Source organism: Pezoporus occidentalis, unplaced genomic scaffold, assembly GCF_034315485.1.
Source record: "Pezoporus occidentalis ecotype Australia unplaced genomic scaffold, CSIRO_AGI_Poc_V1 ctg72, whole genome shotgun sequence".
Taxonomy (NCBI): domain Eukaryota; kingdom Metazoa; phylum Chordata; class Aves; order Psittaciformes; family Psittacidae; genus Pezoporus; species Pezoporus occidentalis.
In genome coordinates this window covers 3,700,211-3,726,679 of record NW_026916072.1, presented here as the reverse complement: position 1 = coordinate 3,726,679, position 26,469 = coordinate 3,700,211, and the positions used below count along the sequence as shown (strand labels likewise).

At 48.0% G+C, this 26,469-nt stretch overlaps 1 protein-coding gene across 11 annotated transcripts in view; it reads right to left on the bottom strand.

Annotated features, from left to right (window-relative positions):
* The window catches only part of PPIP5K1 (diphosphoinositol pentakisphosphate kinase 1), a 44,871-nt gene continuing 18,402 nt past the window's right edge, over positions 1-26,469 (bottom strand). For 3 of the 11 annotated variants that reach the window (XM_062642608.1, XM_062642609.1, XM_062642607.1), the window contains 14 exons: positions 25,802-25,943; positions 24,943-25,166; positions 23,834-23,961; positions 23,236-23,350; positions 21,711-21,818; positions 20,350-20,466; positions 19,943-20,107; positions 18,795-18,885; positions 13,895-14,017; positions 10,711-10,773; positions 8,086-8,265; positions 2,517-2,654; positions 1,975-2,088; positions 1-929 (listed from right to left, as the gene is read on the bottom strand). In XM_062642608.1, the coding sequence (XP_062498592.1) occupies positions 268-929; positions 1,975-2,088; positions 2,517-2,654; positions 8,086-8,265; positions 10,711-10,773; positions 13,895-14,017; positions 18,795-18,885; positions 19,943-20,107; positions 20,350-20,466; positions 21,711-21,818; positions 23,236-23,350; positions 23,834-23,961; positions 24,943-25,166; positions 25,802-25,943 (2,370 nt within the window). In that variant the 3' untranslated portion in view covers positions 1-267. The remainder of the gene's footprint in view (positions 930-1,974; positions 2,089-2,516; positions 2,655-8,085; positions 8,266-10,710; positions 10,774-13,894; positions 14,018-18,794; positions 18,886-19,942; positions 20,108-20,349; positions 20,467-21,710; positions 21,819-23,235; positions 23,351-23,833; positions 23,962-24,942; positions 25,167-25,801; positions 25,944-26,469) is intronic. The other 8 variants (XM_062642610.1, XM_062642611.1, XM_062642613.1 and 5 more) reach the window with 8 other exon arrangements.

The following is a 26,469-nucleotide window of genomic DNA, read 5'->3' as shown; positions in this document are numbered from 1 at the left end:
GGGACACAGTGCAGCCCCATGTCCCCGTTCCACAGAGGTGCCATGCATTTGTTGTTCACTTAACAAGGCAGAGAGGCATCGTCTCATGCCAAATGGCAAAGAGCTCGCTTGTGGAGGAGCAGAGCAGACTCTTTCAAACCCCAAAGTCCTGTGGCCTTGGGACATGGCTTGTTCTGTGCTGTAGAGAGCCAGCCGCATGAGGTGCTGTGCAGGAAACTGGGCTGCCTCCAGGCTAGAAGCGCTTGCAGTTTGCTATCCGGTGAGCCACTAATTCTGCTGATTCCCCCGACACTGCAGCTGCAGCTCTTCCACACTTCTCTCAGGAGGCAGGGGCTGCCCCTGGCCTGGCACAGCACTGTCCCCCAGCGGCTCCTTGCCCACATGCTCTGGGTCCAGAACCTCGCCCAGCAGCTCCTCTTCACAGGGCACCAAGCCCTCCTTAGACAGCCCTGACTGACCCAGGCCAGTCATTCCCCCTACACACCCCTCACCTGACTTCACACTCTCCCCAGCCAGCCTTACATCAGGCCCTGCACCACACTCTGGGTTCCCTGTGTTACTTGGTTCTAACATTTCCCCAGCTGATTCTTCTTCATCCAGCTCCACCGTGCTCTTCTCTGGGTTAGAGTCCTCCTCCGCCAGCTCCTTCTCACACAGCTCCAGGACCCTGCCTGGCTCTGGGCCCTTATTCCAGGTGAGGGTCTCTGGGGCACTTGGCTCCAACAACCCAGACACCTCCACCTCCACGTCAAGCCCGCTGCCTGGCGGCTGTCCCTCTTCTTGCTCAGGGGACTGGCTATTCAGCTGTTCCTCGCTTTTGGGGGGACTGATGCAAAGTTTCTCACTGAAGCTGAAGCGAGCACAGTTGTCCACAGAGGTTGGGGAGGATGGGCCTGCACTGGAGACTGTGCTGGAGGGGCCACTGCTGTCTGCAAAGAGGAAGAAAAATCTTCAAAAATTAGCTGACATCTCCCCAGCCCAAAGCCTGGGCAGACCCAAGCTGTTGCAGTCCCACAGTGCTATAGCAAGTAGGTGAGGGTAGTCTATGTGCCATGCAACCTGGCCGGGGCCTGCAGCTGCCCCTGCCTGTACTTCTGGCAGCTCGGCCGAGGAAAACCCAAGCACACAACCCCTGCATGCTAAGCTCAAGTCACCACTGGAAGAAGTACAGATTCTCTACCAATGCTTATTCTTGCCTTATACTGTACAAGGAGCAAAACTAGAGAACAGATCTAGATTACATCTAATCCAATAAAGGGAGGAGGATTAAACAACTGTTTCCAGTCAGATCAGTTCCCTGACCTTGCTGCCCACACATACACTCTCTACTCCTGGCACAAAGAGGGTACAGCCAGGAGAAGAGAAGGATTGCTCCTTCAGTGGCAACCTTGACTTGTGTTATTAAGACATTCACGGTTCAACTGCTGGCTAATCCTTTACCATTCGAGTTCCAGTCAGATCTGCAAAGGGAGCTAACAACAGTCACCAGCTCTGCTGAGACTGTGACACATGAGGCCCAGGGGCTGCAGAAAAGCTTGTAAGTGAAGAACTAAATGATGGGCTGTCTGCATGGAGCTCTGGGTGAGGCATGGATGTGGCTGGTTATGAAAAGGTATTTCCATGCGCCAACACTGAGCTGGCCATATGCCACTGAGTATCACAAAACTGGAAATGAAAATGAGGTGCATTCAGGCCCTCTATATCCTAGTGCACAAAGCAGAGGATGTCTGGAGTGACAGCATCCATCCAACAGCACGTGTCCCCAGGATATACAATATTACAGAGTCCCTTTTTGCATCTTTCTTTGGAAAGTATGACTGCTTTCCCTTTTACCTATTTCCCTTTTCTGTTTCTGTTCCTTCAAGGGCAGAGCATAGAAACCCTGAGCACGAATATTTGGCTTCCACCATTTGGTACCCTTTACTTCCCTCCCTCACCATCACATTGACCCATGATGAAGAAGGGAACACTCACACCAAGGGGGCTTATCCGAACGCTGGCGCAATGGCAAAGAGGAAGATGACAGGATTCGCTGGGACATAAAGGGGTCTCCTGGTATCTGGCTGCCAATCATTGAATCAAACAAAGCTTCAAGAAAAGAAACACACAGATCAGTAATATTCAGACAGACGTAAAGGAATGGCTTGTAGCCCAGCAGCTGTAAGCAGGCACTCCCAGAAGGGCTCAAGAACAGTGCAGATTCAGAGCCACGCCTGTCCATCAGCTCCTGGGAATCTGAGGCAAAGATTTCCAAAGCTGGGGTTTGTATCCATGTCACTGAACTTATCAGCTACAGACAGACCTGACCGATTACTTGGCTCTCAAGTAAGTGGCCTCGGATGGCTGTGAGCTGGATCCCACCGCTCACTCCTGGGCTAGAACACTCTAGAACAGGGTGGTTTGTTTTGTTGCCAGTCCTGTCAGGCTGATCTGTCCCATTAACGCAGAGGACCAAACGCTCTCCTTGCCTCAACTCTGTTCTGGCGCACCCAGAGACAAGCCCACCTCACCAGTACCTGCAGTAGACTGGACATGCGACTCACTGCAGCTCCTGCACACAGCTGTCAGGAACTCGTTGACCTGTCGCAAAGAGAGGGAGTTGTGCAGGGTCTCCAGGGGATAAATGGTGGGAACCATGGAACAGCCTTCAAAACCTGGAAAGAAACCCAATCAGAAAATGAATAGAGCAAACAGCAACCTAAATCCATGCAGGACCACTCATAGCTGAAGGAGCTGGGCAGTCTGTGAATCAAACAGGCACACTCAGGCCTAAGGACACCTCTTCCAGGCCGAGAAAATCACCGCTAGGCAACCACATGCAGTAACAGACCTGAAAGCAAGCGTCCAGGCACACGCAGAAGGAGGGGAAGAGGAAGAAACGTATCTTAGCAGCAGCCGTGTTTGCTGCAAAGCCTGTGACCCTTTTGCTAAACTATATGGTCATGTTGGAGAACTTAGAACAGAGCCCGTGCTTTACAGAAGGAAAACAGGATTCGAGAGAAGTCCACAGAACATCCACAGGAGGACCCACCACCTCGGCCCAGCCTGGCACAGCCCCCCTCATCCCCTCAGCAAGGCAGCGCAGGCTGCTACAGAGGCAGGGAACAGCAGAGCCTCCACTCGCACCTCACAGCCTGCATTCCCAGTAAGGGATGGGCAATGTCTGAAGCATTTGTCCCCTTAACAAGACTTCACTGCCAGCAAACCCAGAATTAGTAGAAATATGTATCTCAACATTTAAGACACTTGCTCAGAGCTCTGCTGCATCACAGCCATTCACAGCAAACTCTTTGCTGCTCAAGCCAGAGGAGTGTTATTGCAAAGCATCTTCCTCTTCATCCAAGCTTCTTGGCAAGGTTTTGTGGAACCAAGCCAACCTGAAAGTATCAGAGGGGCAAGGAAGAATTAAATGAGTCTCTGAGAATATGGGAATGAGGCCTCCTCCTGCTCTGTAGCTCTTGAGTTTAAAGGCCTGTAAACTTGAGCTTAGGCTTCCTATTCTGTAACTTCCTAGCTCAACTGAGGAGCTCAGAAAGACCCTGGGAAGGAATTGGGTCTCCTACAGAGAAGGAAAATTACTTTGAAATGCAAGTACAACAGCTCTTGATGCTCTACTGTGTCAGGATTGCTGCCCAGCACACTGGGAGGCTGTAACTAATCTCTACAGCTTGACAGCACCTAAGGGGAAGACGTAAACCAGCCTAGATTATCTGCTAAGTGTGGTCACTGTTCCAGTCACCTCCAGGAAAGTCTCTGCTCCAGTCTGCTCATCTAACCCAGTTCTGCAAGAGGCAAGGAGCATGAGCCAGCAGATGAGCAAAGCCACATGCAGTATGAGGAGGCTGCAGACCAGATCATCACCAGGTCGCAGTGCTGCAGAGACACTGCTGTAACAGCTACTGGAGATAAAGAACCCTCCAGGCAGTCCAGGGAGGTTTACCTATGCCACAAAGGGCCTACAAACATCAATTTAAGGCAGGAAGGGTAACAAATCCTTGGCTAGGATGAAGAAATATAAGACACAGGAAAAATACCATACTCTTTTGTCCCTTGCTGAGAATCCTTAGAGTGCATGTGCTGAAAAAGGAAGAGTAACTGTTCATTATTTTCTCCTGGGCATTCTGGGAGAGTGAGATAAAAGACAAGACTTAACACCTTGCTGTGTGGAGATGGTTGTGGAGCACCACAGTATGAGGCTGATGTCATTTCACAACAGAATCTGTTTTAAGAGGGACCAAAGTTGGCTCAGCTGTTGGGGTCTCCAGAGGAAAAGGGAAGAAGTTTTACTACAACACAGGGCAAAGCAACATAGGTGGAAGATACACTGGAGGCACTGATGGGGATCCAAGTGATTGGGCACTCCTTTAGCAAAAAGAGCAAAAAGCAAACATGTGACACTGACAACACTGCTGATGTGAAGGGGTATACCTGTACCCTGAGGGGGTGATGCCTGCTCACACAGCTCAGCACTGTGGCACTTGACTGGTCTGAAGCAATTGGAGGAAAAAGCAAAAGTTTTCCTTCTCAAGCTGAAGCAAGACTATTTTTGAGGAATCCCTCTCATCTGTGCACGGCAGCCCACTTCCCCACACACCTCCCTTACCTGCCTAGCTGCTGGGAGAGGCAGCATCCTGCACCACAGCAGAGCCACAGCAGAAGTTACCAGTACAGACTGTAATCCTTACATGCATCACAGCAGCTCTGGCCACTGCTGCACCACACATGATTAACAAAGAACCCACATCTTTGGGAAGGGCAACAAAAATAAAGCACGAGTGCAAACCACAGGAGCCTTTCCAGCTGGACAGGTCCCCAGTGCCAAATGCCTGGCCACTGCGGATGCTTCCCAAAGCCTTTTCCTGGGGCCTGCAGGGCAGGAGTCTGTGATGCTGACAAAAGCATAAGAAATGAGACAGAATTCCATTCATTTTGTACCAAAGTCATACAGCAGCCCACAGAGGAATGAGTTTCATTTTTCATTTTGTTCAGGTTTGACTACACTGACTGCATTAAAATGCAGAGGGCAATCTGCTCCCTTCAGAGTGGGGTCTGCCCTGGAGGGGGAGGCATGTGGCATGGATCTGCTGACCAGAGTAGATAAAAATGAATCCCAAAGTCCACTGTAATCTTCTCCAGGTGAGGAGCACAGCGTGGTTATGTCCCCAGAACTTTTGTTCAGTAAAATAGGAAGAAATCATCTGTTAGACTAAAGAAGACAAGACTTGGTTATGGGAAAAACCTTAAGCTAGACCAGGCAGAGGAGTCTGCCAAGTATGTTATCTTGGATGTCCAAGGTGGCTGCGTGTGATGTGGGGGAGCAGCTATGGGAGACTCTCCACCCTGAATCGATAGTGCAGCAGCATCCTGACACAGCGGCAGAGAGAACGGCACTGCCGGAAGAGCCACTCTGCAGGCAGGAGCACCGGGGTACAGCTCCTGTCGGGGACTGCAAGTCCTGTTTCACCTCTGCCAGGCACACTGATGCCAAAGCTGAAGGTCCACTCGGGTTATGGCCGAGCCAACTGCGCTCCCGTTTCAACTCCTCGCCCCAGACCATGTTCTTGGCAAGCGCACGCTGTCACAAAATCTGCTCAGTGCAAGCAGGCTCATGAAGTCTTCCAGAGGTTCAAGGAGGGAGTGAATTTCCCCTTGCAGTAACACTGTTTCAGAGCTGCCCAGTACCAACACACAGCACTCCCTAAGAGCAGTAAGAAGGTGATTTGGGTACGAGCACCCTGGTGCAGCAACCATCTAGCATGCTATACTTTATAAAGCAATCGGAGACCTGCACCTGCCTCACATCTTCCATCAAAACCAGGCAATCCTAGATTCCTAGGAGACTCCAGCAGGCAGTGACTCTCCCCCCCAAGCAATCCCTCAAACCCCACTGACCTGTGGCTCAGAATTGCTCTGAACCTGATGTGCCTTTTCCATATTCTCTGGTCTCCCCTTGAACTCAGCTAAGCTCCTGACACCCGCATGTACCATGGTGAGGAGTTTCAACTCAGTGTGAGAAAAACCACTTCTGCCTGAAGCTGCGCCTACTCAACTCATTAGAAACCTCCCGGCTCCTGCACTGGAGCAGACACTGAACTCGGATCCCCCACCACCCCTCTCCAGAGCACTCCAACCACTGCCACAAGCATCTTTCCCAGACTGCAAATTTCTACCTTTTCCACATCATCCCAAGTGGTGATGGTCAGATCAGAGCCCCCAGCTTTATGTCTGAACTTGGGGCGGTTTCCCTTTGTCATGTACATTTATTTACATGGAACATCACCGGGTGGTTTACTGCCCGCTCCCTACCACAGGGCTGTCCTCTGCTCCTCCACAGCTGACCTCTGGCTTCAGTAGCATTGTAATTCATTACCCACAGGGACTTACTTCACACTCTTCTTTTTCCCACATAGAAAAGCACGGGTTTCCAGAGATTGCTTCCAAGCTCTACTGATGACCTTTCCAACTATGGATGCCAACTTACACTATTAACTCCCAGATTCTATCATTTAATTCATGCTTGCTTTGTATGGATAGAAGTACAGTTGAAAGCTAAGAAAGAATGGTTAGGAGTAGGCAGTTTTCACAAGGAGGAGAAGCTGGGCTGTCAGCTACAGAGACCAGAGAAACCCCTGGTCCGAGAAGAGCCCCAGCAGGAATCCCAAGCATTCTAATTAGCTGTGAGCTTGATGAGACTGAGAGAACAGCAAGAAGGAACTGGCTGATTGCAGAGATCAGATTCCCACACGGGAAGCCTGCCATGCTGAGGTACTCAGCTGGGGCGTTTGGCTGCACTGGGGCAGGCTGCACAACCCAGCTCCACGCTCAGTACATGGCAGATTGCTGCTCAAAGCCCCGAGTCCGTTTCTTCTCCCAGTGGAGCTCACAAGAGAAGCTCAGCCTTGGCTTTGAAGCAGTCTGCTGTGTCCCAGCATCTCTCCCCTTGAAGCAACTTTGCTCCTCTTTAGTATTTGTTGCTAGGAGACCAAGGATTGTCCTAATTATATATGGAAAGCAACTGCCATTTCCAAATTGTCAACTTGACAGAAAGGGCCATATTGAGAGAAAAACAGACTGTGTAAGAAAAAATCTCCTTTTTCAGGCTCTGAAAACACTTGATCCTGCTGCTTCACTTCATGGAAAGCTGCACTGCCTCTGCCCCTTACACCTATGGATCTGAATGAAAAAGGAGGTCCATGCATCACATCACACAGCGCAGCAAGCCACATGCACCAAGCAGGTTTTATGGTGCCAGGTAAATGTTAACAGCCAGCCTTAGGTAGCTGCCTCTCTGAGGCAGGAATCTTCCTGCTTGTCTTAGAAGCACTGAGACCTCAATGCATCAGACTTTCCATCCATGCCAGAGGCTGAAAAACACCAGAGAAACAGCAGCAAGCTGTGATCTGAAACAGCTAGATTCAATGCTGAAACCGCCTACCTCTTCCCACCAGAGACAAGACACACTGCAAAGTTCCTACCAGGCAGAACAGATGCCATGCAATGCAGCCACGCAGAAGCTCAGTTTCTACCCTCTCTTAACTCTGTTTCTCTAGAAACAACACAATCCCACAAGCACTCGCTTCCCCAAAATTCCCACAGCAAGTTCACTCTGCATGTGACCAGCTGCAGCACCTCCTTGAGCCTCTTCCTCCCCACAGTCCTACTATTCACTTCGGTTCCTCTGCTAATAATGGGGCACCCTGTGGTACCCCACCGAGACCTGCGCAGAGCTATCATGTCAGCCTGGTATCACACCAGTACTTGCTCAGTGTCTAACCTGAAGGAAGCTGAAGGGCTTACCCTGGCTAAAGGAAGAAGGCAACGAACAATTGCCAGAGATGGAAAGAACACAGTTTACAGCCACACAAAGAGCACTGGCTCCATGTGGAAAGGCTACTGCCTAAGGCTCCAAAACTGCCAGGTACAACAGCCCACACAGCTTGCTGCAGCAGCAGCCCAGAGATGTAAGGGATGCAGTGAGGGAAATGCTTTCCTTTTTTTAGAAGCAAAGCATACTTTGCATTCTCAAGCACTGGTCCCCGCTCAGCTCCAAGAGCAAGGGACCAAGGCAGCTGCAGCGTGCAGTACCGTAAAGACACTCCAAGTCCTCCTGCCCTGAGATCAGCCAGCTCCTGAAGAGGCGCAGGTGGTAGGAGCAGTGCTGGAGGTGATGGGCTAGAGCGGCATCCAGGGAGATGTTCCGGCTCGTGGCACAGTCAGAGGAAAAACGGCGCAGCAACTGGGCAACGTGGAGGTGCTCAAATGTATCTGGAGGAAAGGGGCCATAGAGAGTGAGAGGGGACAGAGAAACTGTGGGCAGAGCTGTGGGCATGGGGCTGCCAGCACCAGGGCTGCGGGGTGGGAACGACCCGCACCACACACTGCAGCCCAGTCCCTCCCGCAGCAAGCAGGCCAGGAAGACCCTTGGATCTACATACCCCCAGTCACGCTGCAGCAGGCCAGGCTCCCACCCGGCCCATGCTTTGCCACACGCAGCTCCAGCGCCGGGGCAGGCCCTGAGCAGCGAGGTGTCATCTTTGGAAGTGGCAGTCTGACAAGCGAATACATTTTAGGACAGGTTCCAAATCCAACACAGCTCAGGTTTGGCTCCATAAGAAGGTCAGGCCCGCGCTCACCCTCCCACAGCTGAGACAAGAAATCCAAACTGCAAACAGAGTGTTCCAGTCCTGCATCCAACGCAACCTCAGCACACGAAGAGAGCAAACGGCCCAGGGTCTGACTGAAAGCAGAGTGCTCAGGGCGTGTTAGAACAGAAGGGGCACAGAAGTGCTGACCTCACCGCTCCAGACACTCGGAACAGCCCTGTGGAATCTTCTGTGCTATCTTTGCATGGCAGACAAGACACTAGCATGCAGGCATGTCTCCTGATGTACACAGCCCCAGGTCACGCTCCCAAGACTCACAAGACAAGAGCACAAACCATTTGGCCCTGACACTGTGACATCTTGGCCTCTGCTCAGGTTCACCCATCACATTTCACCACACAGAGGCAGCTCTTCAGAAACAAAAGCCAGAGTCAGAGCTGTGAATAGCTTTTGCATCTTCAGGCGTGTGGTTCATGTGGCTAAACACCCTTCCTGCCAAAACCAGTGCCAAGCCTAAACCAAATACACCAAGTATGCCTTCAAGCTCACACCTGCTGGATCTCTGCCTTTCCTTTCTTGATTATGGAGCATGTTGCCACTTGGGCAAAACCTCATGTTCAGTTTCAATTTATCCTGTTTGGGGGGGATGCATTTGCTGTGCAGTGTGGCTTAGGAAAGACCAGTGCCTGGGACAAGTTTTGCTGGCAAGATAGAACAACACATCCTGCTGACACACATCACGTGAGCCCAGACGGTATCCAGACACACAAACAAATTGAGCAGTTGGCCAATCTGGGATAAACAAAACCAAGCAAACACAGAAAATAGATTCCCTTCAGTTATTCGAAACAATGAAGTCACAATTTAGCCGCCCTTTCCCCTTTCATCTTTCCCAAAACTTTGGTCTTTGGAACAGTCTTCTGAACTTCTTTCATCTTCCAGATCATGCAGAGCAGAGTATCTTCATATTTACTAAGCAACAAGATTGCAGAAGCAGCCTTGATCGCATAAGACAGAAATATTTAACCTGGCATCTTTCTGTGATCTGCTTTGATTCACCAGCAGCAGTCATGAGGTAGGAGTGGTGCTGTGAAGCAAACCTTGTCAAGAGTTTCTGTGCAAGATTCAGATAGCAAACACTAGTGCAAGACATCTGCTACAACAGAGCTAGCGGTCTTTAACCTCAGAAGACTCACAGTTCAGGTGTTGGGTTAGTAGCAATATGAAGCAGAGACAGGGAGTCAACAGAAGCACTGTCAGACATCCTTTACCAAGCCTTTCCACAGCTACCAGCATGCCAGGAGTGCAGCAGGTTGCCTCTCCCGGTGGCACGAAGCCCATCTTCTCCTACCTTAGGAAGGCGTCAGGCCCGAGCCAGCACTGTCCACCAACAGCAGACAAGTGAAAGCTCTGGAAAGACACCATTCCCAGGACAGCATCTCTGGGAAAGGTGAGCCTACTCCCACCAACATCACCACGACTGCAGTGACAGAGGGCCCACCGAACAGATAGGTTTACAGATAGGAGGCCATGAGGTTACCAGTATGACTGTGCTGAGGAGCACCATGCGTGGGGAAGGCTGTCAGCACTTCCTTCTCCCCCACCCTAGGCTGCACTCCTCCGTTTGACACACGAGTAGCCTCAGGCTATCCTTGCTTTGGTTCTGCAGATCTGCAGTGTAAAAACCAAGGACCCAAGTTGCTGAAGCTTTTAGGATACAGAGTGGATATCCCCCCCTCCCACCAAATCCAATGGCATCCCACCCCGACCCCCACCCCACCGAAAGGGAGCATGGAAGAAGGCCTTAATGTCAGCAGTGGAACTAAGGGCTGCTTTAGGAGTCCATTCTCAGAGCCACTGCTCTTGCTTTTTCACTGGGTACACAAATGCCTTGGGGGACAGCAGAGGAACAACTGAGCCATCACAGAGGATGAATGAACACGTTAGTCACAGCGAGACAATGGGGGAAGGTGAAGCATGTTCGGACACCAGGTACAGACACAATAAAACCACAAGAGTGCTGAGAGGAGACTATGTGCAGAGAGAATGTAACGTGAGTGTGGGGTTAGGAGTGTGAGGGAACGTCAAATCAAGGAAGCAAACGTACCATTAGTCGGATGCTTTGCAAACGACACAGAAAATCGTTTTACGGCTGGCATAGACAAGAGCTCTGAGGAAATAAAAACAGATCATCTCAGTTAACAGCCTGCTTCTAAGGATTCCCCAACCTTCATATGCTTGCAACTACCCTTTGAGGTTGACCTGCTGCTTCACCCCGACAATGTGCTCCCATTGCCACTGCTGTGGCAGCCCAGGCACTCCTGAACTGCAGGTCTGACTGAACCTCTTGGCTTCCTTGTGCTCTGCTGGCTCCCCACTGACCTTGCACTGCCCCGCAGAGTCCCTCTTGACACCACAAAACCTCAGCCACATTCTCTCCATCACCGACAGCATCTCACACCTACCCACCCTATCTGCAGCCGTCCTGAGAGCAACTCAGGCTCGGCCCAGGGTGAGAAGCAGTGAGGCCATGCTCACAGCCACAGGAGCACATGGCCAAGCAAGCAGCAGCACAGGAGGACAGCTCTCAGGATTCACCTCTGCCCAAGGAAAATGACAATCATTTTGCAAAGGAACTGAAGAGCTCTGGCATAGCCAAGTGCAGCTCAAACACCCTTGCAGTGTAAGCTAATAGAGCTATTCATGCCTTCACAGGTAAATCAACCAACGAATTAGGGAACAAAGAGAAGACCCCTGAAAACATGCCTCTACAGTTCTGCTGCTCAAAGCATTTCAGTACTAAGAGGATTAGGGATACACTGTTTGAGTGGTCCTCAGGCTTCTCCTGGCCATATTCCAGGCCAGGCCAAGCTCTCGCATAGAAATCACCCATCAGAAAGACAGTGCAAGGAAAGATTCTATGCAGCTAATGGGATGCAAACAGATGAGCCTTAGAAGACATGGATTAGTCTCCATATGCACCAAAGAAAAAAAAACCCACCAAAATGCAGACAACTTCAGTTTATTCCCACTTTGGAAATTCCTCAGCTATCATGGGAAAAAGAATGCCCTAGGTCAGACCCTCTGGATGTAGGATTTGATGAGACCCCAGCCAGTCATATCTTTTGCTGCTATTTGGGAACTTTTAGGAAATATTCAAAAATACTTTGATTTCTCTTTCATGTTCCATGTGTCCATTCCACCTAGTCAGTAGGGTCCTTACACCTATCCCTGCACACACTCCTAAAGATACACAAATCAATTTATGCTCCACACCCACATTGTGCTTCTCTAGCTACATCCACTGACTTTGCCAAATAACATATTTAAACCAACTCTCAAACTTGCAATTTTCTTTGCCAGTATAACAGCCATAAAACTGTTTTTCCCTCCTCAAACTCAACAAACAGAGCACAGCGATCTTCTCTACACATGCAATCCCTTAGAAGTACCCTAGTCCTGGAGCTGCGGCAGCCAGCTGGTAACCACCGCCATCCTACCCCACATCTCCCCCTTGCCTTTACAGCACATCAAGTTAAATGGTACTGCAACACAGTATACTGGATCCCTGCCTTCAGATGAGTCAGCTTCAAATCACAACCATCAGCTGAGGCTGGGACACAACTCTCCACTGAAGTGATCCTTAGCCCTCTTCCAGACCCCAGTAAAAAGGACTTCAGACATAAGGAGCATGTTAACTTCACTTGAGCATGTCTCTGATGAAGTGCTATAAGCCATGCACTACGCCTTGAAGCATCACAGCCATGGGAAAAAATTATCATGCAAAGATGTGCTCCAGAATCTGAAGGATTTTAAACATTACTAGCCTGATGATTGAAAAAGGCCTTGATACAAGTGTGCTCCTGCTATAGCTGCTATGTTACTTTATTCAGCTCTAGTGATGTTTGGCTTAAATGCTGTTGTTCAGCCTTTCATTGGTGTTCATTTAAGCAGGAACATGCAGATGGAGGCCTTTTCCACATTCCAAACTACCTTCTCTGGAAGCTAAACACCCTTTTGCCTCCTACTTGGTTTTCCAAGACCCCTGCTTCTTCCTCACAATTGCTCTTACTGCAGCAAGGTGCTGCTAGCACAGAGTGCCACAGCACACTAACAAACATGAAGAAAGAAGTGTAACATCCAGATGAGTAATTCTGGGCTGTGTTAGCCACACACTAGCTAAATCAGTCTGCCCGTTAAGTACTGGAAGGTGCAACTGTGTCCTGGCATGCAGAGACCTTGGCACTGAATTCAGGCTAATGCAGCAGGACTCTGCTCTGGACCTTAAACACGAGTAGCCAGCTGCAGGTACACTCCTACCGCACAGCCTACAGAGACAGGCAGCACAGCACCAGGACTGAGCAGGATCTGCTGTTCCCATCTGGGGATAGAGCAAGCAGTCTTTGATGCTCTTCCCTGAGAACTACTGCTGCCTTGGATTCACGCTGCTTGCAGTTATGGAAGGAAAGCAGTCAGAGCCCTCGCTGACCTTTTCAGCAGCTCTCCTGGTATTCACACCCTTGTCTTGTGTCAAACACCATGAGCTTATTCTGGGACCTCTGAGCCAGCACTTGCTGCCTTGAGCAGCTCTGACTGCTACAGCAGGGTTTAAAACCCTCCCAGTTTACCCTTCCTGTCTCTATCACTCCCAGCCTGGTGTGTGCTAGGGAGCTCCATGCAAAGGAGAGAAGCAACACAGTTTTTTCTTACACAGTGAAAAGCTGCACACAAAGCCAGTATATGTAATGGTCTCAATACAACAGCATTTATGAGGTTCCAATAGCTCTGAGACTGGATAGCAGCTTTCTGCCCTGATCATCTAGGCCATTTTTCTTTCCTCAAAGCTGGACAAAAATCCAAATGAACCAATCTCCTGCTTTTCCCAAAGGCTCCAAATTAATAATCTTCCCACCTTGTAATCCACCAGTGCCAGTGTTTGTTATGATTCCAGTAAGAAAGGCACTCAGACTCTGTAAAGTATTGACTACAATACCATTTGTTAGAACTAATACGAAGAATAAGAGGGGACAGATAATTTTACATCCATTCAGATGCTGGGAACCCTGAGTTATAATACCATACATCAGCATAAAACTCCTCACACAATAACAGCTCCTGTCTTGTCCTACCAAGAATCACAATTTCTTGGGATATGATAAAATGCATTACTGTAGATGTGATGAATATGCACGTTCTACTGTCATTCTTCTCAGCAGTCTGTCTTTGCCTCAGTAGCATCCTGAGACACCAAAGTCCACAGATTAACCACTGCTGCACAGGGACACACATACCGTCTTTGTATGTCAGGCTGCTGGCAAACTTTTTGCCATGGCTGCGAGCGTAGTCCTGGAGGTTGGGGGCACTGGAGGAGCCTCCCAGCACAGTGGTGCTAAACAGGCCGGTGCATTGTGACCCTGGAAAGGCATGGAAGGTGTTAGTATTGTATCTCCACTGCATGCAACTTCAGAAAAGCAGGGTTAGTCAAAGAATAAGGAATGAACTGGCCACTTCACAGGCAACCTCAGGAAATAAAATGATGCCAGGGAGCATAGGGATGCAGTATTTCCCATTCTAAATTCAACAGTGCCAAATGCACCACAGGTAGCCCAAAACTCAGCACCAGGAATGTTCCTGTCTCCATCCAGGGGTTTATTTCCATTTGGCTTTTTCGCCCTGCCCTAGGAGAAACACCTTGACACCCTCCAATCAGCAAATCTACATACTCATGTCAGAAAAGCCAGGATGCCAAATCAGTGATGTCCAGGTCACAGGGCTTCATGTTTCTGCTCCTCTGCCCCTTCTCTTTGGAAAGCTCCTTTTTCTGCAGGATACCGAGAGGAAGAGAGGACTGCCTGATCTGTTAATTAGCAAATGTGGATTAATGATGCTGTCAAGCAGTAAGGAAAGCAGTGTGAGCAGAGAGCTTGCGTTCACTAATGACTGCCCAGATGATATTTCACATTCATCTGGTCATGTCTGGCTACTCCAGAGAGGACCCAATTGTTCCATGAACTACCCTTGCAAAGCACCAGGTGCACCCACAGCATGGAACTTTGCCTATCCTATAGTGAGGAATATGGCATGCAAGACGCTCTCATGCACAGGAGGGCAACCTAATACCAGTGGCTTTGGCAATTGCTGGTGTTTGCTTCTCCAAAGCACAGTGTTCTGTAGAGTGACTGACATTATGTGATATTTAAGGGAACATAGAGCAATTGAAACATTATCAACTGAGGAAGGCAACTGTGAGTGAGACAAAACCTTATTATATGCCAGACAAACCCACTATAAGTTCTCTGCTAAGCCATCTTGATGCTGCATTCTGAACTGAGAATACTAACTACTAAAAACAACCTTACTCCCACATATAAAAGGCTTCCAGAAACAAGCAGGTTGATCTTGTTCCACCTTGTCTGCCAAGGCAAAAAAAATGACATACTGCCTATTAGTATTTAGCTGGAACAGTACAACTGTTACTACTGTTAAAAAGATCCTGCCTATACTGATTTGTCTTCTCTGTAACCTCCCATTTAGGTGGCTGAACAGTATAAAGGTTTCCACTCCCCAGAGCTTCTGAGCTGAACAAGCCCTGCTCTCCCACCTTCTCCTCCAAGGTTGTGTACTCCAGCCCTCACCCTCCTCCACTGCCCCTTTATGGTCTTACACCCGCCACATCCACACCTTCTTGCAGTAAGAAGCCCAGGACAAGACAGCAGAACTTCAGATGCAGTCTCACAAGAGGTGAATGAGGGGAAGAACTATCACAGAGCTACTCACAGGTCTAAGCTAAAGACATCTGCTCCCGGGAGCAGTGGGGGGGTGACCTAACGGGTTCTCATACGCACTGAACTTCAGCTATTCCACCACTGTGATGCTGCTGGTAGCTTTCCTCAGCATACACTAGCACATACATGTCCTTGGACAAACAGGCAACAAACTCTTGCCTGCAGGGTGACTGATACACAAGTCTTAGACAATTTCCTCCTCGTGGCTGGAATTGAAGCCCAGTGCTGGCTCAGCACAAACCAGAGTCTCTCAGAATGCAAAAGAAGCGTTGTCAAGCAGCAGCCAGGATGATGCTCCCAATCATCCTTCCACCACTTAAAAGCAAACCAGCAACAAAAATAACCTCAACAGATAAAAATGGAGCAGAGGAGTTTTGTGACTTTCTATCTTGAGCAACCTTGTGCCACTAATCATTAAGCTAAGGATACGCCACTGTAGACAGAGGCATCTTGATAGCACCCTAAAGCCAAAAGAGAATTTACAGAGATGACTCTATGGACAACAGCAACTGCCTACAGCAAACTCCAGGAGCCCACTGTAGCCAAAGTAAACGAACACACACACACATCCTAAAGAACATAGAATCATAGAATTGTCTGGGTTGGAAAGGTTCTTAAGATCATCTAGTTCCAACCCCCTGCATGGGCAGGGACACCTCACACTAAACCATGGCACCCAAGGCTCTGTCCAACCTGACCTTGAACACTTCCAGGGTTGGAGCATTCACAGCTTCCCTGGGCAACCCATTCTAGTGCCTCACCACCCTCACAATAAAGAACTTCTTCCATATATCTAACCTAAACATATGAGCCACTTAGTCAAGATGTAACAACATTTGCTAGCAATTCATGTATGTGGTGGATCTTTTTTGTATATTTGATTTTCAGATGTACCTTCAGTATTTCAGATATTTAACAAAATTCCCTTATTTCCCTAATAAATTTCAATTATTTTCCTATGGGAGTCTCAGCACAAAGCTTCATGCCCATTGGCAATACAACACCTCTATTGCTCAAACAGCAAGGAGTGATTTCACCTCATTTTGAAGTACTCTTGGATGCAAAGAAAGGCACTGAAACCTTTGCAGGCTTCTCAAGCTAGAAGCATACACACTATTGCAGACAATCCACAATAATGCACTTGCTCCTGCCCCCCCAAAAAATGTGGCATCCTCCAAAGCATCACTTTGCATAGACAAAGCAAGCTGCGGGCCACTCCTTTTCCAAAGAGACATTTCAAGGCTTTAAATTACAGGAAGGACACCATTCTGGCAGGTACAGCAGCAGAGTTATTATAGGAGCTCTATCCTGCTTCCCATTCCTGCATGCCTAAACACATGAGGTTAGACCTGAACAGACATTCTCCCAGAGAATTTGTTCTCTCAGAGATCCCGATAGCTTGCCACTGTCAGGGGCAGCAAGCAGTATCTGAATGAACCCCTCATAGCACAACTGCTGAGACAAGCATTAAAGGCAAAGTTCAAGCTCCTATGAGTTCTATATTATTTCTAGAGAGCACATTTCAGATCCTAAAAGCAGAAGAAACCAGATCTCTGCAAACAGGAAAGGAATCAGAATGATTCCCTGAAGAGCTTGACTTCTACAGGTAGAGGCATCAGAGGCATCATCCTTCTTAACAGTTCTCAGGTTAAGAGAAATTCACAGAAACACAGATATCCTAAGAACCAGGGACTGTGCAATCTGGGGTCTCTCTTCTGGGCCTGCAGCTGCAACACTCCATAGATGGCTGGGCTGAGTATCCAGCTAGAGGTCTACTGTCGCAGATCAGGACTATCAATTCCTGCTCAGCGTTTTGTCTCTGCAGAGCTTCACAGCTGGCAGACTGACAAGCACAGGCTTCCCAGCAAGACAAGTCAGGTAAGAACCTGGGATTAAACCTGCTGGGATCACATTTCAAATTCTGCTGTCAAGGAAAAGTAGTACTAAACAAGTGTTCAGCAGAGCTGTAGTCTTCTCTATTGCCAAACAGAGATTCCTCAGAAACCTGGAAAAGGCTGTGGCAAGTAGACTGTAATATCTGCTTTCCAGAGCACATGCCTTCTGGTACTCAGACATACCAACAGTAAAGATAATTTGTATGTAGCATTTGATGTATTCAGTAATCCTCCAAGCAGCTGCCTGTGCAACACCTCACAAATGCTTGTATTGATTCACATGGACTCACAGAATAGCCACAGGTATCTTCCAGCCTAAACAAGGCAGCTTGTTACAGCTACTATATCTTGCAGGTGGTCTGTGAAAGGCAAAAGTAAGTAGATGCACCACATGAAACAGCACATTCAAAACCCACTATGGCCAAGGCTATTGTGCCTTCATGAAAATCATGTGCATCAGCATTCCTTCTTAGATTTTTCCAACTGGCTGGGAGTTTAGCTGGCAGACTCCAGGAATACTTCCTAACCACTCTGGAGAAAATTCCCTTTACTTGGTAAGGACCAGCTTCCAAAGCAGCAGTTCATTCAAACGCAACAAAGAAACGATCAGGCTTTTTCAGGCCTCTTAGCTGCAGGATGTCCACATAACAGAGTAAGGGACTGATGAATCAGAAATGCTGCAAATCTAGAACCAGGCCAGAAGGTAAAAAACGTTTAAAGGAAAAAAGCAGGCATAACTTGGGCATTTCCACCTCCTGGTGCTTATTAGTCATTTGCAAGATCTAGCTTTCACAGCTGTCTTTGAACCTTGGGACACAAAGACAGCTTTTTAATTTCCAAACGGATCTTGCTTTAGTAAAAATATTTCAGGAAGAATTTCAACTACTAAGCCATAGTTCAGGTTAGCATGACAGGGAGCGGTATTCTCAAGGACAAGCAGAAAACACCAAGTACCCCAAAATACTCTCTTCTGCTGGCTACCATGCAAAGAATGGCTAACCAGGGATTCCAGCTCAATTACAGAGCTGTCAAACACCGTTGCAGATGACGGATCTGTTCCGCAGAAGAGATTTTTATGAAGTAAAGGCAGAAATACAATAATCTTACATGAAGAGCACCTTTGCATATAAACTACTGTTTTGCAGAACAGAAAGCACACCAGTTCTCATGTAAAATTATCTCTTCCTAATAAGTTCAGAAATGGTAGAACAAATGACAGCAATGTCGACCCAGAAGGCAACCTGCAAGTAAGCAGCCTGCTCTGCTGCTCACATACTATAAGGGATCAAAAGTGCACCTTCTGTTGCTAGAAGCTGAAGGAGAAGATCATACACAAAAGGAAATACAAGATAGTCTCTACAGTGGTCTAAACAGTAACACTAAAAGAAAACATGAAACATACAGAGAGACATACAAGGAACTTAAGCCACATGTGTATGTAGAGAGACAGACATGCCCACAGAAACACAGAGGTCCATGTGAGCAGGCTGGTTACAGGTCAAGTACAGTACCTAAGCCACTTTGCTTCATCTCAGAAGACTGTCTCGAGTAACTGCTGAAGAGGCGATAACCTCCTGATTTGGAAGAAGATTCAGATAGCACCTGCAAAGACAAAGAGTATCATCAGTGTCACACTCACTGGTCTCTGAAGGGAAAGAAAAGTATGCCTTTTCCTTAAAATCACAACTCCCAAGAAGCATAAAAGCACTCATATGCCAAGATTGTGACAGTGCATGCTCCATTTTAATTTCAAGTTTGCGTTGGGCTGTGGATCAGTGGAGATTTCAGAAGTATGAAGGGACTCAGGTACTGAGCTCCTTGTCTCTTGAGTCTCTTGCTGGGATCAGTGGGGCTTCCTTCTTTAGCAGCAGTGAAGTATATCCCCTTTGACTTAGTATGGGCCTTTACAAAGAGCCCAACTGCTGCATGCAAATATTACATTGTAAGTGACACAGAGATGGAAGCCCAGCTAACAAATACCTTGAGCCCCGATTCTGTGCTTTCACTGGTTCAGAAAAGATACAGCAAAAATGCCTGTAAAGTTCCTCCAAAAGGAGGGGCAACTCTAGAGCATTTTGAAGGTGCCTGCTGCCTGCGCAGCTAGCCCTACGACACGTAACAGCCCTGAAGGAGAGAAGTAAGAACAGTAAAATTGATCTTTGTTACTTTTTGCAGACCAGTGAACAGGACAGTTCTAAACCCTGGCAGTTCAAACCCTCTGTAGGAAACCCACCAGTTGGCAGGGACCTCTGGTCTGTGCGAGATCTTAGATGGGAGAAAGGAATAAGAAATGTGAAGCTGAACTGTGAGAGGTAAAGGGCCTAAGGGGAGTCATCACAGTTAGGTGAAGAGATTGCATACAGGCTTGCAGCTGGTTACCCTGATGCCTCTACAGAGCACATAATCTAAATAATACCTGCGGCTTTAAGCATTTCCTTACTTGCTTTTCCTCACCAGTTCCTCTGACCTGTGCTCCCCCTGTCCTTCCTGAATGAGGAGGAGTCTGGGAGGCCTGTTTTCCAAAACATCCCTCTTTAACATCTGCAGATCTCTTCCCAGAATCAACTCAAACTCTGGGCCATTAAAAGGAATGCCAGGAAACCAAAACCAAGCAAAAGACCTTCATTAGAACCACCAGGGGTGTGCAAGGCATCGTTACCTCCATGGAGCCAGTCTTGCGGTTCCTGATCAGCGGTGACCTTCGCTGGATGCTGACCGGCTCGGAAAGCTGCGGAGACCTTTGCTGCCCGTGGTCTGGCTCATCCATGCTCTTCTCCTTGGAGAGATCCTCCAGGCTGCCTTGGTCTGCTTTCTTGTCCTCATTCTGCAGCAGGGAAACATTGACATCTACAGGCACGTGGCTCTGCAAGCGCTCCCCAGGCACTGCCCAGCCCTGCATCTCCAGCTCTGGGCAGCCCAGGAGGATAGCAGGACACTCAGACTGCCATGGTGAGCCCTGGTGCAGCCCACTAGTGGCACACAGCAAAGCTCAGAGGACCACCTGCTGCTGGAGACTGGCTGGGAGCAGAGGCTGGCAGGGCAGCCAGAGCCAGGCAGCACGCTCACCTCTGCAGAGGCAGGGCGAAAGCCAAACCCTGTGGGCACGTTTCTGTCTTCCTCACAGCCTTTCACACCAGGGCTGAAATGCAGCTCCACATGGAAACGCTCTTCTGAAGATGGGTCCTGTGAACGTGAGGCACAGGGAACAGGTAAATAAATAATCATCAGTGCCACTGTCAGCACAGGCCGTGGCCTGGATCTGGCCATCTCGCCATACTGGTGCGGCGCGCATCCCAAGTGCATCCTTTTGGAAGGAAAGCGAAAGCAACAAGAAACCATGAACATAAATGCTCTAGGTTTGTCTCATCCAAAAGGACAGCCTATATTGGCACAAAGCTGAGGCATTCAAATTGTTGTTATTTTGTGACAACAGCCACCAGAGGACAAAATGGTCCTCTGAGGAATCAGGCTGTATGTATATCTCTCTATAGAGAAGTCTGAAACATAGTCCCTTCTGACCCATGCCTGCTGCAAAACCAGCACACTGGTTCCCTCCTGGATTTTTAATCAGGTTGTTCCAAGATTTAAGTAACTGTCTCTAACATGAATTTTTGTGGTTTTTTTTTTTTTTAAGGAAGCCAAAGCTTTTACAGTATCTGGCTGTAATGATGTAAAAAAAAAAGTTTCACCATCTCTACTTACTAACAGATTTACACCACTCCTGAGAGCTCTATACAGACCTTCTTTATTTTCTTTTACAAATGGCACCAGGAAATATTTCACTCCTACCATGAGAACCCCACATCAGCTCTGTGAATACAAAATTCTAACTTGATGCTGTATGGCGGAAAGGGACTGCATCCTCACACACTACAGCCTCCTGCAGTACAGGAGCTGGGATTCAACCTGCTTATGGTCATCACCATCAGCTTGCACATTCCATATGGTTTTGAAATTATCCTCTTTACTACCTGAAGGTACCAGTATATAAGTCCCTGACTATAGCAGTGTATTTGTTAAATAAAACAAAGTTTATGAATGTGGAATTTCTGGATATTTTCTAGAAATATTTTGGAAAAAAATCCAAATATAATTTTTTTAACTTATTTTTTCCTACTGTTCCTTTTTAATTAATATTAAGACACCACAAATTCTTTTGTACCAGGAAATGCTTTAAAATAGACAGTATTGGTTACTTGAGTTTGGTATTCCTGCTCAGGGTGGCATTTGCTGTCACGTAACAAGCATTAACTGGATCACTGCCTCCCACCTAAAAATAAAACCTAGCAGTTGTGCTACTGATCCATCCATCTTTACCCACAAGTGGAGAGAGCTCAGGCTACAGACTTCTCAGCTGAACTCATCTCTCAGAGACTGGGCCTTGCATCGTGGCAGGAAGTATTTTATCCTACAGCTACATCCCTCACCTTGTTGTTGTCCTCGTAGAGCATGATAACAATCTGGGTCATGTAGTTCAGCTCTGAGATAGCACTCAAATAGTCCATGGCTCTCTTCCACTGCTGGTCTTTGTTTTCCTGATATATACACATAAACAGTCACATGGAATAAGCAACAGCAGACACCTTGCAGCACTCAGTGAAATGGCTCTCAGGAAGTTTGGCTCTCCACAAGATAACAACACTGTCAGGACAAAAACTGCCTTGCTTAACTTGCATGAAGAGAGATGACCATGCAGTGAGGGCAGGGGGTGGTTACCGGAAGGAGCAACTGCATAGAGGGACACTACAGCTCCCCACACAACCCGTGTGCAGACCTGAGCACAGCCAGCCGCAAGCCCCCTGTGCCATGCTGACTGGAGGAAGCATAACCCAGCAGGTTCCCAGACACAGTCATCCCCAAATAGCGGCTACAGAAATCTCACAAAGTAAAAGCACAGGGAAGGAAATTGTGCTACGTAAGGGACAAAGGCAAGCTGCTTTTACATGATGCCGAATGAAAAGGCTAGAGGGCCACGCAGCACCGTGGGCTCCAGGCGGCAGGGCAGCCCACCCCACACTGCTTCTCAACACAGCCAGGGAATGGCTGTACCTGAAATGCTACTGCTGCTGCTGCAGGACATCTCACCACCTTGATGGATATGAAGTAAACCCCACTGGGACAAATGAACCCAGATGCAGCCTAATATCCCTGTGCTGGCAACCCAGCATCCTCCAACACTCAAGACAGTGAAACAAGTGACGCCTTACCCAGTGAGCAATTCAGAGGTACTTGTACAATCAGAGCCTACAGATACACTGAGCTTCCACGGACATCAAAAGTCACATCTGCTCAGCAAGCCCAAATTCTCAAGGCATTTCAGAACATCATGCTTAAAAATGGGAGGATAAATCTGAGAGCCTCTCGAGGAGTCTAAAGCAAAGCTTTTTTCAGGGTCTGCATGTCAATTCCTTCAGGAAGCAGGCTATGCGAACAAGTGAAGGTTGGACTGGATGAGTTAGTCCCCTAAAAATGTGCAATTTGTCCCTCTGGTAGAGAGCACCCCATATGCATTTGAAACCTGAAGTCAAACTGATCTATTGACTTAGAATTGACAGAAAATCACTAAATAACAGGGTCAAGCTCTTGAAATAAAGGCTTGCAGGAAGCAGGAAGAGAAATTCCCTCATCCCATTGCCTTGTACTGCTATCCTCCTACACAGGTAGGACTCTACTCATCTGAAACCAGCCAGACAGCTCTTGGAGAAAACATGCTTCTGTACAAGCAAGGCAGGCAGTGTCAGGACTGAGGAAGAACAATCCTACATGCTGGAAAGGCAGGGAGCTGCAACATGCAAACACAGCACAGATGGAGCTGGCTGGAGGTCACTAATGCACACCATCACTGGGGGAGCTGGCTAGAGGGACAAACTACAAACATACACTGTCCACCTCGGAAGGGCCACTGAGAAAAAGCAGGGAGGCTTACTCTGTGAGCACTGCTGGGACACTTACATCCAGGAGCCCCCCATAGCGGAAGATACTGAGCAGAGAGTGCACATGGCTCTCACTGGTGAAGTAGAGCCGTGTCCGAACATGGCGACCTGGTGACAGAACTCCTCTTGAGTACCTAAACCAAAACCAGCCCAGTGTTACTCACAGTCTGCCAGTGAATTGCCATCTTTCATACAGCAGCATTTCTGGACACCTAATGGAACAACATAACCCCACACTGTTGAAGAGCAGCAGGATCAGAACAAACAGTGAGAGCACCAGGCACAGAAGCAGCAAGTTTTATGTTATCCTAATGGAGACACATGGTGGGGCAGAGGTGGCCTCATCATACTAGCACTTGTCCCTTGCTGAAACAAGGATGAAGGCACAGCTATTCAACTACAGTGGGCTTTAGCTCCTGTGGCACCATGTTCCCACTCAGCAGTCTCAAGGTGCCTTTCTATTTCTCTTCTGTTCTAGAAGCACCACCATGCCTCCCTCTTGGTGTGTCCTCCAATGTATGTTGAGTGGCTCCTTCCACACCAGTACACTCTTCTGGTGTGGTTCCCACACACTGCTCCAAAGCTGCCCTCCCTGCCACCAGCAGCACAGTCCTTACAAGGGATGTAGTTTGTTGACAGACTCATCTTCATGGGTTCTCTGTAGGTCCAACTGGATCTTTTTAATGAGAGGAAGACAAAAGCCAATGGCAATCTCCAGTTTCTCCTCCTTATTAATCCCATATTCCTGTGGGAATAAAACAACAGACACCCTTAAGCCCTGGTTCTTTGCTACATCCACATGAAAGGAGGCTGGACATCAACAGTCCTTTCAAAATGACCACTACATTTAAGCAAGGACAGAAAGGGAAATGTCATGCAAAACCCGTCTCTATTTTTTTTCCCATACTGCAGAGGGTAACAAGAGACAGAGACTTCTCCCGCTGTCTGTACGTTGACTGTCACTATTCTTCCAGCAGCTGAGAGACACGTACCATCAGGGAACCCCTCTTATGACACACAAACTTATGTCCTGGCCTGGCATGAGCATTAATGCAACAACTGCTATCTGCAGAGATTAAATTTGAAGTGCTTTGCTGGAAACAGCCAAACTGCATCTTGTCGGGAACACCGTGAAGAAGTTTAGAAGACCAGTTCTGGGCACAAGCACAACTGGACCTTGCTGGTAGAAGCTCATCCCATCTGCATGAAGCATTTCTGCCAGAAGTGGAACAGAACAATGGTCAACACAGAGATTCACTGCATGCGGCCCTCCCTTCTCCTCCCATGTTCATGGGCATAAACTTCGTGAGAAACAAGCCAACTTTGAACACTGAACAAGTTCTGGTTTGACAAGAATAACAAATTTGCCAGAACAAGCCTTGACTTCATAACAGAAATCTCTTTCCCCCTGTTCAGTCTTGAATGTGGAGAACGGGAAGTTGCTGTAGCACACACGCAGCTTGCAGCTGTGCTATAATGCACTACAGTGAACACAGAAATGCTGCTGCATCATCTCATCATTCTGATGCTGTCAGAATCCCCATCCAGGAAGACAGCTCCTTAAGCCACAAATGGTATTGGCCTCATACGAACACGTCTGAGATATATCTGAGGAACACCTGTGATATGCTGCCTTGAGAGTTAACGTGCAAGAGAGCCAAGAAAAAAGACAGGGAAAGGGTCAGAAACTGACACCACAGGCATCATCACACGCGCAAGACTGTACCTGGGGTATGATCACATCTGCCAGGGCTTTGGAGAGTTTGAAGAGTTCAGCTGTGCCTTCCAGTTTGAGTGCACAGTTGTGCTGCACATCGTACTTGATGCAGTCATAGATATCAGGGATCTTGCTGATGTCGTAGCGCCCGTTTTTCATGCGGAAATCTCGCTCCAGCTTGCTCCAGCGCTGCAGCATCAGTTCTAAAGTCTCGCTGTGGTACAGCTGCAGGTCTAAACACAGAGAACACCCAACCACATTCACATCCTCACTGCTTCCGTGTAGAGTTCAAGTGACAGCTATGACTCCCTTCTCTCAGCACAGAAGGGCTCTGATCATATGTCACCCACAGAGATCCCAGACTGGAAAATCCACTGGACCTGTTGCATGGAGTTTTAACCTGCAGAAACAAGCTACTCCCAAAATACTTGAGAAAAGTGAAGCTACTTGCCTGTTGGCTCATATCTGCCATAAACTGTGTGAAATGTCCCACAGATGCCTCCTAAAAACCTCTGCATTGTTACTAGGAAAGTTCTTAGAGATGAGCAAATCATGACTGATAAACTTACTGTTTATAGTCCTGAGCTCCCTACAGGAAATGCCTGAAAAAGTCAGGCCTCGCTCTCCAGGCTATACTGCTGCTGTTCACATTCACTCCAAACCCAAGATGCACATATCATTCCCTATACATCACAGCTCTCTTTAACTGTAGTTTAAAGTGAAATAGGAGCCTTCTACATCAATAGCACATACAGCATTTTGCTTTAGAATTTCTTTGCTACAAACATAAACCACAGTGGTGTTTGGGAGTTCTGAAGATGTAACAACAAAGAATCTGCTCCAGACTCTTTCCAGTTCTGATGCTCACCTGCAGATTTTGGGTCTTCCAGACGTTTTCGTATCTGGGAGGTGAGATTCTCAATCAGGCTGAACACCTGGTTGCAGACCTCAACTGGGTTCTGGATAAACGTCATGGAGTTGAGCAGAGAAGCGCTGCCTGTAGGTGCTAGCTGAGAGAAGATACCAGTAGAGATTAGTTAGTATCCTCACACACTGGAAACACATAATGTTTGCCTTCTGCAGCTCTACTGCTTTCTGATCCATACAGAAGTGTCCCCAGCAGAGTGCAAGAAGCTGGCCTATTCCTAGGGGTACTTAGGCATGTCCTAAAACTTTCTCAGGACCAAACTCAGAGGGAGCAAACAACTGCTCCTACCAGATCAGACCTCCCTCCACCTACAATATCCACTCTTGTCTAACTTTGCTTCTGTGTTTCAGCAGAAGGGTTTCACAGAAGTTTTAAATAGTTGAGATGGTAAATCTGTTCCTTAATGGTGACGGATTTCAGGCCAGTAACCAGATCTCAACCTGGGAAAAACCGTGGTTTGGGGACTTGTTGGAGAAGCGGATGTAGTGCTTTTATTGCTTGCTGTGCTGGATGTAGCCCATGCTCTCTCCACTGCACTTATCAGACACTGATAGGAACACAAAAGGGTTCGTATCCAAACAACATGTTCACACAGGCACAGAGCACAG